General features: G+C 37.6%; 2 protein-coding genes across 2 annotated transcripts in view; both read right to left on the reverse strand.

Moving 5' to 3' along the window:
• PTPRR (protein tyrosine phosphatase receptor type R) overlaps window positions 1-776 on the reverse strand; it is a 276888-nt gene extending 276112 nt beyond the window's left edge. Inside the window, 1 exon segment of the mRNA NM_001132350.1 lies at window positions 444-776. Within this exon segment, the coding sequence (NP_001125822.1) occupies window positions 444-501 (58 nt within the window). The 5' untranslated portion in view covers window positions 502-776.
• A 10945-nt stretch (window positions 777-11721) lies between these two features.
• LOC100454965 (NADH dehydrogenase [ubiquinone] 1 alpha subcomplex subunit 2-like) lies at window positions 11722-12169 on the reverse strand. The gene has a single exon (XM_002823514.6). The coding sequence runs from the start codon at window positions 12131-12133 to the stop codon at window positions 11834-11836; it is 300 nt and encodes a 99-aa protein (XP_002823560.2). The 5' UTR covers window positions 12134-12169; the 3' UTR covers window positions 11722-11833.
• Between the last annotated feature and the right edge of the window lie 5487 nt (window positions 12170-17656).

A 17656-nucleotide genomic window follows, 5' to 3' on the forward strand; every position in this document is an offset into this window, starting at 1 on the left:
TTACAGCCAATGCCTTCCTATGAGCGCTCGCTAGACCAAGAGACCTTATGAATGTAGTAGCCGCTGCAGTAGAAAAGGTTACATCCAGCAGGATGTCTTGTCCCTCTCCTGAAAAATTGACAGTTAAGTGCATAGCCTAGAAACAAGAGCAGGGAATCTAGACGGAGGGGAGGCGAAGGGGGGAGCAAACCTGTATTCATATTGAAAATGTTCACTATTTTCGTATAAGGTAAATAAAAATCAAGAGCTAATTTTAGGTTAAGTTTTCGGCCTCAGTTTTCCAACAGGTGCACGACTCCCTCACCCCTTCCCTGTCAGGTACTGTCCTGCTTTACCTTTTTAGAAAGGCTTTCTTCGCAAGGCAAGCTTTTCCTAGAGTCCTTAAGCATGTGCAGTTTCCCATCTCATGCACAGCTCCGGCTCTAAGCCTGGCAACCCCTTACCTGCAGCTTGAAGATTAAGGAGCAGGCACAGCGCAGGGAAGCCGACTGCTCTCCGCATAGTGTTTGCATTGAGAGGTGGAGAAGAAACTCCACCACGACCCCACTTCAGGTAAAGTGCTATTAGAAAGAGCCACCGCCAAGGGTCTTCTAGTCTCCGGGATTCAGGTCCTCGGCTGGGGTTTGCAGAGCAGTCAGTCTGTGGCGCCGACAGAAACCAGCACCAGCTTCAACCTCCCTAAGAGAGGGAGAGAGGAAGAGGAGTAGGAGGTTGCGGGTAAGGGGAACAGAAGCGCTCAGAGGCGGCAAATGCCTGGCCTTCTGGACGCCCAGAAGCCAAGGCGGAGACGGCAGGGTGGACTCCGCGCCAGCCCAGCAGCCCAGCAGCAGCGCCGCAGCTACTGAGCATGCCCAGCACCGGCCCTCAAGAGGCAAGGGAGTTTCAAAGTGAAATTCCGCTTCTCCGGGTCTTAGCGGCGGCTTGGAGCAGAGTAGGCTCCATCGCTGGGGTGGTGGTTGGGGGTGGGGGGGGGGGGGGAAGGGGGAAGTGCGGGGGAGGCGCTTGCTGTGGTTACTAGGTACCCAGCGTCCATCACAAATCCGAAGGTGGGGTGTAGCTGAGTGAGAGTAGATGGGGGCATGACCAGAGGAGTCAGAGGAGGGAGCTGATGACAGCGTCAACCATGCCACCCACCCTACTCTTTCCCCAAATCTTGATTTACACGTGGACTGAGCTCACTGCTGGGAATTGGCATTTGCAGATTGACCAGCTTCCCAGGACTCGCCTACAGGAATAGAGGTGTCTTCCACTGCTGAGCATTCTGGCTGCTTGGGGGAAGCGTTCCCAAGGCAGCTTGCTTGGTGTAAGCAGTAACCATGTAACTCGGGGGTGACTTCGTCCTTCCTACAGCTTCCCCCTCTTTGCTTCTCTTTCCACTCTTTCCAGCTCAATGACTGTATTTAAACTTTCTTCTGACTCAACTCCTCACAGTGACAGAAAGGAGTGAGACGATACTTTTAGACTAGTAGAATATATCCGTGTAATTGAAGCAAAAGAAGGCATCTTTTTGTTTCATGGAGGTAATTAACTTTAGTTTCCCTTTTACTCTTTAAGGTGAAAGATAATAGATCACTTCAGTGCCTGGACTCATCAGGCCCAGCTCTGTGTCTCTAGGGAGGCTACCACAGTCTGCCTAATGTAGATGGTTTTTTGTCCCCCCATCTAAGTCTTTGGAGTGTGGAAAGCCTTATTAGTCACGGCTAATTGCTGCTAGTCAAGTCATGAAGTACCTCAGCTAGACTTCTCTCTTTTAACTATCCCAGGGCCACTGCCCTTTCTGCCTCTGTGTCTTCATGGACACTGTTACCTCTTTCCTATTTTCCTCCACTTTCACCACCACCACACTAGAGTTTTCACAGGTGTAATGTTGGTCTCACCTTTCCAGAAAGCCCTAACTCTAACTAACTCTAGATTACAGTGATCTTTCTCTTCCACAACACTTGTTTAGCAGTGCCTCATATTATTCTTTCAGACAGTTCATTTATCTGTGGTTTGTTTTACAGCACATTGAAGTCTCCGTAAGAACTGCTGAGTTTTGTATTCCATTAAATTGAATAAAGTTGTCCTAGCCAAATAATTGGGGCTAACAAGAGCCCATTGAGTTGAGCTGCACATCTCATTCAGTGCTCTCTTTCTCCATCCTCTGTGAATTGAGACAACTAATGGGAAATAGGCTATCCACCAGAGCTTAAATTAGGTGGGACCTTATAAGATCAGAGAGCCCAGGCGGTACCATTTATTTCTTTTATGATTTATGTTACCTTCAGCTCTGAGAACAAGACCAGGAAGCACTCCAACAAGTGGGAGAAGGGGACAATGAGATGTATTTTTAATATCTTGACAAGCCTTCTCTCCTGAAAATAGAGACATATGGAGCCCCTCTCTAGCAACTGCTCCACCCCCTACTCCCCCATGCGTGTGGCACACTCCATTTCTGTGGCATTATCATTTCAGCCCAAACCACTCTAAGCTGCAACCTCTTCGCCTATTCCTGATTCACTGTCCTCCAGTTTTCTTTTCCCATATCACTTTCTAACAAACCAAAATAATTACTTATAAAATCTATTGTTTAGTATCTATTTCCCTACTCCCCTGCCCCAAATGGAATTTGAGCTCCAATGCTGAAGAACTTTGATGACTTTATTTATTGATATGTTCCAACTCCCTAGAGCAATGCCTCCTGCAAAATAGATACTCAAAAATGAATAAATGAAAATGATAGTTGATAAAGTTCAATACTGACAATTAACTCTTTGAAATTCTTACTGAATCAAACTTTGAGATAATTTATTTAGCAGTCTGTAAAGCTTAGAAGAATAACTCTTCTCATCTAACATCTGGTACTAGAACTGCTGCAGGGCTGGAGGTTAGGGAAAAATAATTGTATCCCACTTACAATAGGTCTATTTTTCTTATTTTCTTGTTTCCTAAAATAACTAATTATCAAACTTACATAGGTCTCCAAGAATAAAATGTACTTACTTATGGTAATGAAACAATGCTGCAGTAATGTTCTGAACCCCTTCCTTTTCCACAGATAATTCCAATATTTATTGGTGGGGCATTTAAAATTTCCATTATTATAATTGACTATGACTTTGCCAAAAAGCATCCTGCTGGCAATGTATTTTGTGCAGGGCTGCAGGTAGCTGAATTGTTAAACTATGCATGAAAATTCCTTTAGCAGCAAAATTTTCAAATTTCCAATTTGGCTGGATATATCATTAGAATAGTTAGTTCAGCATGGTAAAACTAACCCTAAGTGGGCTGTAATTTTGGTGACTAGACATTCATTATTAATTTACTTACAAATGATAAAGTAACAAAAAAGATCATATTCCTATGTGAGTCAATCTAATATCATACTTGTAATGACTTCAGTTCACTTTTTCACTAATTGGCTAATTCATTCATTGCTGTTCATGAAGTCAAACAGCAACGAGTGAATTAGCCAATTAGTGAAAAAGTCAACCACTTAACTCATACAGAAATATTCTGAGTCGATAGGTGCTGTTTTCCCTTAACTGTGATCTAATGCTAGTGAAGGTGACTTGGTGTTTTGGAAAAAAAGCTTGGTTAAAACACTGCATCAGGGTTTTAAAAAGTTAGCTCTAATTCAAATAAGCATGGAAATTACTATGAGAGAACTATAAAAATTAGTAGTGGCCTACGGAGCTATGTCATATTAGAATCACTTACATTTTACAAGATAAATAAAAAATATCATATGGACTTTTCCTCCACATAAGATGTATAATTTCCTTTTCTTATGAGGTGAGTCTTAGAGAAAATTTATGCGAGAAAGAAGCCTTTCAGAGCCTGCCTTCAAAAAGGATTTAATCATTATGAGCATCCATATTTACTTCTCTATAAATGGATGAAAATTATTCATGTCAGCCATCTTTCCTTAAGACACTTTAAATTGAGAAATCAGATCCATTGATTATAAGGATCTCCTACTTAAGTTATTTAGATTACTATTATTTAAGTATAATTATGGCTAACACTGACTGTGCTTCCTGTATTCCAGGCTCTATTCTAAGCATTTGGATGTCCTATTTAAACATTATAATATTTCTACAAAAGGGTGCTATAATGATCTCATTTTAGAGATAAGACAGTTGAGGCATGGAGAAGTAACTTGCCCAAAATCAAGTAGTAAGTAATCAGTTAAAAAGTAAATTGATAGAATTAAGATGTACATCTGATAATTTGATACCAAACCACTATATTATACTACCTCTAATAACACACACACACACACACACACTCAGTTGTAGGTTGCTCACTAGAATTAGATGATTAGATCAGGGCTGGGCATGAGATACCTGGCCCCACAGTAAAGCTCTGTGGTGAGGAACACTCATAGGAGATTGTCTCCAGGAGAATGAGAGACACTGCTTGTGGCAGTGGACTCTGGGCCCTAGCATCTAGTGAACAAAGACAGCAAGTAAAATCATGCTTAGAGGAACTGTGTTAGAAAGATGCTTAAGATAGAATGGAGAAGAATGGAGGAAATGATTTCTTCTATAGAGGGTGGGAACAGAGGAGGGGATGGGCAGCAGGCAAGAAACTGGTGGGCAACAGGAAATGAACTGAGTCTGGCTGGATAAGTAGGTTCTAACTGCTCTACATAAAGAGAAAGGCCATGGAATTGTGTGAGCCAGTGGCAGAGATACAAAGCAGCAAAATGGATTCAAGAAACTTCTGAACATCTAAGGGAACAATAGGTAACAGTGATCAACACCTCATTAAGATTTGTTCTGTGCTTGCCCTTTCCCATCCTTTATGCAGCCACTTTATCAATCCCAAAGTCTATTTCCTTTTGTCTGAGAGCTATCTTTTATAAGAGGAGAAAAGAAGAAAAATAATTTCTTTTTACAAAGTAAATAATTGATGTGAATTAAGCTATATTCAGAGTGGAATATAGCTCAGGATGAAAAGGAATGAATTGGAAATTCACAGATGAAAATATCATGTTCAGGTATATAAATCCACCATTATTATTTTTTAGTATTTTCCCAACCATAACAAGAAGAATGATCTACCCTTTTTCATAAGCATACAGTGAAGAAAACAATGAAATAGCAAGGGGCAATAAGAATAGGGGAGGAAAAGCACTAAAATTCTAAAAAATATATATTATCACATTGAACTCTCACAAGAGCTCTGTGAAGTATTTTTTTTTTTTTTTTGTAATAGACGAGAAAACTGAAGCTCAATGAAGTTAGTAATTTGCCTATAGCTATCCAGTTGGTAAGTGGTGAAGCTGGGATTAGAACTCAGGTATGGTGACCCCTAGCACTATGCTGTTATCAGCTGTATTGTACAACATCCCTGCTTAATGATAGAACTTATTTTAATACTTAAATTGAAAACAGTGTTCTTATCCCAAGACACAGACTTCAAGATGAATAACAACAATTACATTTTATAGCTTTGTGTTAAATTAAAGCATTTGATACACACACACAAAGGCAGCAATATGTATCCTAAGGAAAAAAATTAGGTACCTAAAACAAGGCAGATATACTTTTCTGTGCATATGTGAATTATGCTATTGTAGTAAAACACAAAATATGAAAAGCAGAAAGGCTATATATACCTATAGATTCTGCTATTGGTTCATCATTAAAATTTTATTCAAAACGAAGAATAAAGTTTCCTTGGAGCTAGCCCTTGGTACCAATGTATTGTATTGTCATCTATTCTGGCACTGCAAAGGTCAGATTCATCCAAGATGTCAGTAATAGATTTATTTAAAAACCTCTGACTCTCCTGCATTAGCTCTCTGTTTATCCCAAGACACTAATCAGGCTGCACTTATACTATCCATCATCCTGAGCAGCACACAGATGTGACAGCCCTCTGTTATGGCTTAGACTATCTACTTTGAGCATTCAAATAAATTTTCTGCAATGCTTGGCCATTCTTTTAGATTTCGTTGAATAAGGCCACTTTGGAACAACTTGTTCACACAATAGCCTGGGACACTAAGTATATCCTGGGATTGTAACTATGTGTTGATTAGATCATTTAATCTTGCTCTCATTTCTGTACATTATTTTCTCACATAACTACAAGATGATTTAAAAGAACATCTCCCAAATATAGGCCTTAATGCCTCCCTCACTGACTCTTCATTCTTTTATATATATATATATATATATATTTTTTTTTTTTTTTTTTATACTTTCAGTTCTAGGGTACATGTTCACAACGTGCAGGTTTGTTACATATGTATACATGTGCCATGTTGGTGTGCTGCACCCATTAACTCATCATTTACATTAGGTATATCTCCAAAGCTATCCCTCCCTGGTCCCTCCGCCCCACAACAGACCCCAGTGTTGACTCTTCATTCTTTAAAACTAAAAGTTTAAGGCCGGGCATGGTAGCTCACACCTGTAATCCCAGCACTTTGGGAGGCCAAGGCAGGCGGATCACCTGAGGTCAGGAGTCGAAAACCTGCCCTGGCCTGGCCAACATGGTGAAACCTCGTTTCTATGAAAATTCAAAAATTAGCCGGGCATGATGGTGGATGCCTGTAATCCCAGCTACTCGGGAGGCTGAGGTGGGAGAATCCCTTGAACCTATGAGGTGGAGGTTGCAGTGAGCTGAGATAGCACCATTGAATTCCAGCCTGGGCAACAGAGCAAGACTCTATCTCAAAATAATAATAATAATAATAATAATAATAATAATAATAATAATGATATTAAATAAAAGTTTAAACTTTTAAAAAATATTTCTTTCACTCATTCTTGCTGCTGGATGGCTATAATAGAGAATGGGGTGGTTTATTAGTCTATAGTTTGTGGTTGCAAGCATTTCAGAAGAAATTTTTTGTTCTTGTTAGACACCTGCACCTCTGTACCATGAAGAGTTAGAGGAAATCTTACTAAAAATGTCCATTGACTATAACACAACCACTAATACACCCAGACAATGAAGCAGTTGTTTATGGTCTTAAGTTCGACTCATTCATCAGAAACCATATGTGATAGGGCAACACTGGTGCCTATGTTCAGTGAAGTCAAGTCATTTGAAGTCACCTTACGGTAGGATATACTATATCGCATACAATCCAAAAATAGTGGAATCATCTGCTGACATTTCGTTGATATGTTGTTTGATTTCAAATAATTAAACTATATATTGAGTGCCTATGATGCATCAGGAAGTATATTAAGTACTTGGGATATATTGTTGAACAAAATAGACAAACATTTTTGCTTTAGCTTAAATTGTAAGTGAAATGTACCTTTAATAGTAAATATAAGAAATAAGTAAATTACATAGTATGATGGAAGTTGATGACTGCTATGAGAAACAGAAAAAGTAGATCAAAGTAAGGGGAATTAGGCAGGTGGGGGTGGGGTGGGAGAAGAATATGAGGGCAAGGAGTTTGCAGAATGAAGTAGGGTCTTTAAGTGGAGAAAGCGAGCATTGAGAAAGACTTGGAAGTTGAAATTAGCTGAGCAGAAACCTGGTTAAAGAACTTCCCAGGCTGAGGGAATAGCTATAGCAAAGACTCTCATGATTCCATAGATATCTTAACCAATCTGAAAAAAAACCCCACAGTATCAGAAATAATTTTCAGCATGCCTGTAAATATATAAAATATATAAAGAGAAATCCAGTTGGCAAATTGCCAAATTAGTTTAAATGAATATTTTTACACCAGAGATTTTCATTGATTCATGTTTCACTGATTTCAAATACAACTGTGAGATAGCAAAGCCATTAACAAGATTCAGAAGTTGGGACTACCCATAGCCAACTGATGTACCAACTAAGAATTCTGCTCTTTATTCCATGTTTTTGGTGTAAAATAAACACCTTATTGATTTAGAAATGTGGGTGCATATTTTGATATTTTATTCATTTTGAGAAACAAAGAGAAACTTTGTGAGCTGCCCTTATACTAAAACCACTAGCAAAAAGTCAAGCTAACATAATATGAATGAGAAATATAAGTAGGAAATGAGACTGGGCGTGGTGGCTCACACGTGTAATCCCAGCGCTTTGGGAGGCAGAGGTGGATGGATCACCTGAGGTCAGGAGTTTGAGACCAGACTAGCTAACAGGGTGAAACCGTCTCTACTAAAAATACAAAAATCAGCCGGGTGTGGTGGCACATGCCTATAATTCCAGCTACCTGGGAGGCTGAGGCAGGAGAATTGCTTGAATCTGGGAGGCAGAGGTTGCAGTGAGCTGAGATCATACCACTGCACTCCAAACTTGGTGACAGAGTGAGATTCTGTCTTAAAAAAAAAAAAAAAAGGAAGAAATATGAGCAGGAAAAGAATGAGAAAAATGCCTTAGCAAGCATTTTTGTTTTCTCAGCCTCCTGTGTGGCAAATGACATCAGAACATTTGGGTTAGTTATTGTCCAAATGCTGGAGGAAAACAGTTTGACAAATTCCTTGCTTCTTAGGATGGCTTAAGCAAATCATTTTGATACTTTCTTATTTTTGGATGAAATAGAAGGTAACTTCATTTTATTTTTAAATAAAATTCCTTTTTTATTCAATTTAATGTGATAGGTGCCCATCAAAATACTACCTTACTGTGGCCGGGTGCGGTGGCTCACGCCTGTAATCCCAACACTTTGGGAGGCCGAGGTGGGCGGATCACGAGGTCAGGAGATCAAGACCATCCTGGCTAACACGGTGAAACCCCATCTCTACTAAAAAAAAAAATGTAGCCGGGCGTGGTGGCGGGCGCCTGTAGTCTCAGCTACTTCGGAGGCTGAGGCAGGAGAATGGGGTGAACCCGGGAGGTGGAGGTTGCAGTGAGCCAAGATCACGCCACTGCTCTCCAGCCTGGGCGACAGAGTGAGACTCTGTCTCAAAAACAAAACAAGAACAAACAAACAAACAAAACAAAAAACTACCTTACTGTTAATAGAAATAGAAAATATAAACCATTTCTCTTACAAAGGTGTCATTTGGAACCTCTAATCTTCGAAGTACTTTACTTTAGGAAAGATATCTACCCTCAAATTTGACTTCCAAACTTAAACTAAAATCGCATATTAGGTTTGTATCATAGAGATTAGAAAATGAACTCCTTTCAAAACCAAATTCAGCTCTAAAACTGGAAATAAAATGAAATTTTATTTGAATCAGTCATAAACATAATATATAGAAGTCCAATTTTACCTCACTATTTCTAGGAAGTAGGCAAAAACCAGGATGATATTTCTGAAGTTTTCCTTCATCTAAATTAATTCTCTTCAGACCGAAATTGAACATTCTAAATTACAAAATTTTGTAATATTGTGTCTATTGCACAATAGACAATAGAGAAAAAACAAAATAGAATGTGATCTGTGGATTCTACCAACTGGTGATAAATACAGCTAATGCTTTGGCATAGCTGGTTTTCCTCTACCCTCATCTTGGGGATGTGCGTGTCTTTGCATGCATGTACCTATAACTATTGTTAGTTTTAACATTATTTTTACATCATTGGGATCATGCTATGAATTTGGAAACTATTTCTTTACCTAATAATACTGTGAGACATAATTCCATGTCATTTAAGTTTGTTCACAATCATATTTTTAATTGTTGCAGAGCATCATGCCATAGCATTCTATCATTGGCTTATTTTTTCAAGCTCTTCCTCAGTTAAGGTGAATTGCTTCAGGAGAGCAAGGAAAGACATTCAGATAATGCTCACTTACTGTACAAAATAATGAAAATTATTATATATTTATAATATATTTCCAACATGGCAGTTCTAATCTGGCTCTGGTGAAACCATCACCCCATTAAAAGAAATTATCTAAAGTGTCAAAGCCAGGCATCAAGAAGGGGACATCAGGGATTCTGAGTCATACCTCAATCCCCAGCAAATTAAGGATAATCTAAATGTGTGCCTTCCAATCAGGAACCTGCCTATTTTAAGACTGATGGCTAAAAGCAGAGTTTGAATAAGGAGTCTTCATTTCTCTTTTTCATGATCCCTGGATAACTCAGTTGACTAACACTGATATAATTACAAAAAATACCATTGTGTAAAAAGTACTATAACATGAATTGTATAAACAAGAGTTATAAGTAATTGTGCTATTTCTTTTATTTTTAAAATTTGTTTTTCTTTGCTTCTCATCTTTTTAACATATTTTTTATTTCTATAGGTTTTTGGGGAACAAGTGGTATTTGATACATAAGTAAGTTCTTTAGCGGCGATTTTTGAGATTTTGGTGCATCCATCACCCAAGCAGTATACACTGAACCCTATTTGTAGTCTTCTATCCTTCACCTCCTTCCTACCCTTTCCCTGTGAGTCCCCAAAGTCCACTGTGTCATTCTGATGTCTTTGCATCCCCATACCTTAGCTTCTACATATGAATGAGAAATACTGTGTTTGGTTTTCCATTCCTGAGTTACTTCACTTAGAATAGTAGTCTCCAATACCATTCAGGTTGCCACAAATGCCATTAATTCATTTCTTTTTATGGCTGAGTAGTATTCCATCATATATATATATGTACATATATATATATATATTTTTTCCTCCTTTTTAGGTTTTCTTGTTTGTTTTTAAGTTAAAATCTCACTACTGGGTATCTACCAGTAGTGGGAAATATATATATATATATATAAAATATGAGATATATATGATGATATAAATATGAGATGGAATTTCCTTTTCATATCATTTGCTTATTTTCACTTTTCTAGTTAGTTTTTGGAAATTATATATTCTAGAATTTAGATACTAAACTTTTAATTTCCATTTATGTTGCTAAAATATTCTGTCATTGTATTTTTTGTTTTAGTACATGTTTTGATTAATAGTTCTTAAGTTTTTTTAATTTATCTATTGACCTTTCAGCTATATATGATCTCTTTGTATCATTTCTTTAGTGGTTGTCCTAGGGAGTGAAATATGCATACCTCTTTCACAGTCTACTTAGAAATATTATTTTGTTACTTTAAGTAAAATGTAGATGACTTACAATTACATACATATATAATTGATTTATATATATAATTGATTGATATATATATATCACAGTTTCTTTATTCACTTGTTGATTGATGGGTATTTCAGTTGATTCCACATTTTTGCAATGGTGAATTGTGCTGCTATAAACATGCATATGCAAATATCTTTTTTATATAATGACTTTTCCTCTGGGTAGATGCCCAGTAGTGGGATTACTGGATCTTTTTTTTTTTTAATTTAAAAACAAACAAGAAAACCTAATGATACAGCTACCCTCTCACCCCTATTCTCTTAACCTCTGAATGTAACAACTATTATGATTTTGTAGTTCATCATTCCTAATCATATCTTTAAACTTTATTTGGGTATCCATAAACAATATGCAGCATTTTTTTAATTTTAAAATTTACTAATTAGAATTATGTTCCATAAAGCTCAATTGTTTCTACTTTTGTCCCTATTAGAAACAGTATTTTTTATTTTAATACTTTTTGCATGTTTTCCAAGTATATTTAACATAGTTTCTCTAAGGTACACACATAAAAGTTAAATTGTTTCCTCATAGGCTATAACCATCTTTATCTTAAACACAAACCTCGACATTGCTCTATATAGTCTCAGTACCAGTTTGTATTCTTTTTTTTTTTTTTTGATGAGACAGAATAAAGTTTTATTTTTATATTAAGCTACTTTGCCTCAGTGGTTACACAGTAAGGGGTAGAGGGTAGGTGAGGACAAGAACACCCTGAGAAAGTATTTTACAGCACAAGCTTTATGAGGAATAGGAGAACACATTTTTTTTCACATTATACTAAGTCCAGCAGAGCCCAGGCTCTGGGGCTGTTGCTCTTAATCCTCAGTGGAGGCTTCAGGCTTTACCACTTAGCACGTTCTCCAGGGCTCTGGTTACCTGATCAGCACTGCAGTTGTACAAACGGACATTCTTCTCTTGGCCAAATGCGTAGCAGGCCCAGAGCTTGGGCTGCACATCGTAGCATTCGCGGATTAGGATGGGTAGGTCGGGATTCGCCTTCTTCCGCTCCACGTAGCGTTTCTCAATGAAGTCCCTGACACCCTGGCTGCCGGACGAGCGCTGACATAAGTGGATGCGAATCTCACGCAGGCCCAGCTTTGCCCTGATTCCTCGACTCGCTGCGGCCGCCGCCATCCTTGCTAATACCGAAGTCGCTAATTCCAGGTCTTCCAGTTTGTATTCTAAACAATGTAAAAGAGTATCATATAGCTTTACCCGCTTATACATATTAGACTTTCTAATTACTTTGCAAAGTCAATGCATATAAAATGGTATCTTATTTTTAAAACGTCTTTTTTTGGGCTAGTAACGAGAGCATGCTTATAAATCTTGAATAGCTATTAACATTTCCTATTCTGTGAATTTCCTTTTTATATCTTTTGCCTATTTTCACTGTTTTCGCTTTTCTAGTTAGTTTTGGGAAGTTATATATTTTAGAATTTAGATACTAAACTTTGAATTTCCATTTATGTTGCTAAAATCTTCTGTCATTGTATTTTTTGTTTTATTATGTGATTTGATTAATAGTTCTTAATTTTTTTTTTTTTTTTTTGAGATGGAGTCTCGCTCTGTCACCCAGGCTGGAGTGCAATGGCATAATCTCAGCTCATTGCAGCCTCTGCCTCCCGGGTTCAAGCAATTCTCTTGCCTCAGCATCATGAGTAGCTGGGATTACAGGCGCAAGCCACCACACCCGGCTAATTTTTGTATTTTTATTAGAGACGGATTTCACCATGTTGGTCAGACTGGTCTTGAACTCCTGACCTCATGATCTGCCCGCCTTGGCCTCCCAAAGTGCTGGGATTACAGGTGTGAGCCACCGTGCCTGGCCAATAGTTCTTAATTTTAATATAGTAATATTTATTAATCATTCATCTCTACAGAGTTTTTTTCAGGTTTGTGTATCTTTTTTAAAAACAGGATTTTGGTTTTATTGATTTTTCTCTACTCTTTTTTATTTCAAATATTCCTGCTTTTGTTTTTATTAGAGCCCTTTTTCTGTTTGTTTTTTTATTTAACTTATCCCTTTTTTCTAGTTTCTTAAGGTAGAAGCCTAGATTCTTGATTCATGACCTTTTTAAAAAAAAAATAAGCATGTAGTGCTATAAGTTTCCATACAATCATTGCTTCAGCTGTTTTCCAACAATTTGTAATTTGTGTTTTCACTCAATTCAAATTAATTTCAAACTTTTTACATAATATTCTCTTCAACTTATAGGTTGTTTAGGATATGTTGTTTAATTTTCAAGTATTTGAGAATTTTCCGTGTATCTTTCTGTTATTTGTTTCTTTTTTCTTTCTTTGAACCTATCGATGTCTTTATTTTTATTGTGGGTTTCTTGTGGGCAACATATAGTCTGGTCTTTAAAAAAATTTTTAAGATACAATCTGATAATTTCTATGTTTTGACTGCTTTGTTCACACTATTTACATTTAATATAAATATTTATATGATTGCACATAACACTATCATTTTATTATTTGATTTCTGTTCGTCCTCTCTTTTTGTGTTCCTCTGTACCTCATTCCCTTCCTTCTTTTGTATTATTAAGTTTATTTTTAATATTTCATTTAAATTTATCTATTGACTTTTTTGGCTATATATGATCTCTTTGTATGATTTCTTTGGTGGTTGTCCTAGGGAGTGAAATATGCATACCTCTTTCACAGTCTACTTAGAATTATTATTTTGTTACTTTAAGTAACATGTAGATGAGTTACAATTACATCCATATAGATTCCTTAATCCTGTCCTAATTCTCAAATATATTATATCTACATACATTGAAAACCCATCAGACAATGTGATACATTTGCTTTCAACATTCATACATATTTTGGATAACTTAAGAAAATATGGTCCTTTATATTTACCCAGATATAAACTATTTATCTTTGTCCCTCATTCTTAATGTCTCACATTAACCTCTGACATCATTTTCCTTTACCCCAACGAATTTCCTTTCGCATTTCTTTTAGAGCAAGTCTGTTGATAATTAATTCTCACAGTCTCCTTTTATCCAAGAATGTTCTTACTTCCTTTTCATTTATAAAGGAAATTTTTGCTGTATGTAAAATGAATGTATAGCTATACGATCAGCACGGGCCTTTTACAGGTTCTTACATAGAATTAGAGAGGTCCATTATACTTAGCTGGAATCTGTTTCCACCCATTGTGGTTTGGTTTTTAGACAGATTTTTGAGCAGAATTTATATATATTGTTTGGGCCCCCTGTTTTTCTTCCTTTCCCTTTTATGGGGTCCTTTCTTGATTTTCAGCAAAAGTTTCCCCAAATGACATCCCCTAGTTCTTTGTTTCAGAAGAGCTGCAGGTTTCTTTCTTTCCCTTCCTTCCCTTCCTTCCTTCCTCCCTTCCTCCCTCCCTCCCTCCCTCCTTCCTTCCTTCCTTCCTTCCTTCCTCTCTCTTTCTTTCTTTCTTTTGAGACGGAGTCTCGTTCTGTGCCCAGGCTAGAGTACGGTGGCGCGATTTCGGCGCACTGCAACTTCCGACTTCCGGGTTCACGCCATTCTCCTGCCTCAGCCTCCCTAGTAGCTGGGACTATAGGCGCCCACCACCATGCCCAGCTAATTTTTTATATTTTTAGTAGAGAGGGGGTTTCACTATGTTAGCCAGGATGGTCTCAATCTCCTGACCTCGTGATCCGCCCACCTCGGCCTCCCAAAGTGCTGGGATTACAGGCATGAGCCACCGTGCCCAGCCTGTTTCTTAATGCAGTTGAGCTATACTACCATGTGCTAACTCTGGCATGCCCTCTGGCTAAATGCCACAAAAATGAGTAACTCATTCCATGCCATTCCCTTCAAAATGCCACCTCTCCTCTGTAATACAATCTACCTACTTTTATCTTCTTACCAGTACCAAGTCCATTTTTTGGTATCTTTTGATTAGTGGTTTTGGTTTGTATCTGTGAAAGCATTGGCTTCTATTGTGCAAACCTGAATCTTCACTCAGAATTTTTTGTTTCTGTTTATGTCAATCCTTTGATGCTTCCGAATGTATGTAGAGGTCTTTCATTTTCCCCCATTTTACTTCAGGTTTATGATCTGTGTCTGTTGAGAATTAAAACCCAGGACCCTAGCTATTACACAATATGGTAACCTCCCTAATTTTCCCCTACTCTGTACCACCACTACCATCCATTCCACTATTCTACACCTCTTCTCCCTGCCTCTGTGCCAATTTGTGTTTATTTCCCTGACTTTCATTTCTCTGATGACTTTTTGTCACGTAGGGATATTGCATTATTTATTTTGAATTTGACTATACTTTAAACGTAACGGTCATAATTTATTTATCACTTCTAGGTATTTTTGTCTGGAAAACTTAAGGAGAAGTTTGTTTAGCCCACCATTTCATCAGAATGAGAGTACTATCCTTGCCTTCTTTATTATGTGGTTCTTCTTTCTGGAACACTCTGAAGCAGTAGCATTGTATGTACTTGCCGTAACAGCCGTTGACACTTGGTAGAAAAGATACAAATGAAACAGCATTCCAAAGAGTTAAAGAAGCCAGTAACTATCAACAGTTCTTGAGCCTGCAGCATAGCAGATTAAAAAAACCCAACTTGCTAAAATGCTAAAACTCTCTGCCTGTGAGATAACTAGACTAGCTGAAATTGGTTGGAACCGATATGACCGATTGGAGTTTACACAGAATGAGCTTGCTGATGTTATAGCCTAAACTTCCAGTTTGTTTTATACCAACTTCCTCCAAATTTACACAAAGGTCCGATGAAGAGGGATGAAGAGGTAACTGCACATTTCTTATGACTTTCCAGACCTCCCCTTTCCTTCTGCCAATCACCTACTAATCCCAGAATTCACCCTGTAAACCTTTTCTAATAAAATTACAGCCATAAAGCCAACACAAGGAGACAGGTTTGAGCTGGACTCTTGTCTCTTTGTCAGTCAACTAGCAATACAAAGCTTTTCTTTTCTTAAAATCCCGGTGACATATTGGCTTCTAATACATCAGGCAGTGAGCAATAGCAATAACAATAATAATGCTGTTGGTGATTATAACTTTTGCTTAAAAAACCCTCTATAATCTAAAAATGAGGTATTTTTCTTGTATCCACATGTTGTTCTACAAAAATGTAATATATAAAACGCAAGTTAGTGAGATCACCCTGGTAATCTCATATTGTCAACAGTGCATTGTTACATAACCACTAGCAAGAAGTTAGGTACAATTTACTCAGTATCAGGAAGCTGAATCAGGACCATGATTTTTTTTCTTGAATTGTCCTCAAGAGCTCTGTAAATACATCAAACAGATCTGTGAAAGCGAATCTGGTTATTTAATAGGTTCTACTTCTAGTTCTACTTATTTAATAGTCCAAAATGGCTTCTCAAAATTAGTTGCTACTGCAATAATAGTTACGTTTGCTTGGCTGGAAGAAGTCAAAGGCCTTTTCAAACTCTAGACTGGATAACTGTGAAGGTTCATTTGGGGGATAGAGAAGGTCAGCAATAAATTGTATTTCCTCAATAATTTTGCTTGCTGACGTCACAGCCAAATAAAGCATATCTCTGCTTTTTTTTTTAATATAAATTGAATTTCATGCTTAGAAAATGTAACAGAAGTGTTGTTTCTTTTTGGTCGATAAAGAACATGATTAATTGATACCCTTCACTCAATGTGTATCCTGGCCAGTTTATTTTTCTTTTTTCTACCACCAGAAGCACACCATTTTTTTTGATCAGCTATTTCATAAATATGTGTGCTACTTGTCACTAAGACTTGCCCCAATAAGCAAGAAGACATGGATTAACAACAATGTCACCCTACTCTCATAAGGATTTTTCAAAGCAGTGTAATCCTCTTACATCAAAAGTATTATGAACTCTGCTTTCAAGCTTATTATACATGGTCATGAAACCGTGCTCCAAAGAATTAAAGACACTGATGACTAACAAATCCTCGAGTTTGCAGGATGGCAGATAAAAAAAGAAACAACTTGCTGACACACAGACACTCCCTCCACTTGTAAGAGAACAAAACTGGCTGAAATCATTTGGAACCAATATGACCAACTGGAGTTTATGCAGAATGAACTTGCTGACATCACAGCCTGAATTCACACCGCATATTTTATACTAACTCCACTTGAATTTACACATACAATCCATGAGGCAGCAAAAAGAGATGACTGTGCATTCCCAGAGATGTTCCAGACCTCTCCTTTCCTTCCACCAGTCACCTACTAATCTCAGAATCCACCCACTACATGTTTTCTAATGAAATTACTCCCATCAAGCCAGCACAGGGAGACAGATTTGAGCTGTACTCCTGTCTCCTTGCTAGTTGACTTGCAATAAGAAGCTTTTCTTTTCTCTAAAACCTGGTTTCATAGTATGGCTTCCAGGATATTGGGCAGGGAACCCCTTTTGCTTGGTAACCATCATTGGGAGCCACTGGTAATCTGATGTATGCAAGAAAGGAATATGCAGGTCACTTAGGAGTGCTTCACAGGCAGACATTTGCTCCTCTTGTCAGACATTGCTTGAAGATTTTTGCTGAAAGCTTTCTATTGAGTTTTGGTTAAATAACTTGGCAATGAGTAAACAAAAAATTTTCATTTTGATATTTGTGTTAACGATTTTTGGCTCAACATCTGAAATCCTTAAAATTGG

Source organism: Pongo abelii, chromosome 10, assembly GCF_028885655.2.
Source record: "Pongo abelii isolate AG06213 chromosome 10, NHGRI_mPonAbe1-v2.0_pri, whole genome shotgun sequence".
NCBI lineage: Eukaryota > Metazoa > Chordata > Mammalia > Primates > Hominidae > Pongo > Pongo abelii.

Excerpts from the sequence above, each read along its gene's own strand:
- LOC100454965 (XM_002823514.6), bottom strand. The coding sequence starts at position 12,133 with ATGGCGGCGGCCGCAGCGAGTCGAGGAATCAGGGCAAAGCTGGGCCTG.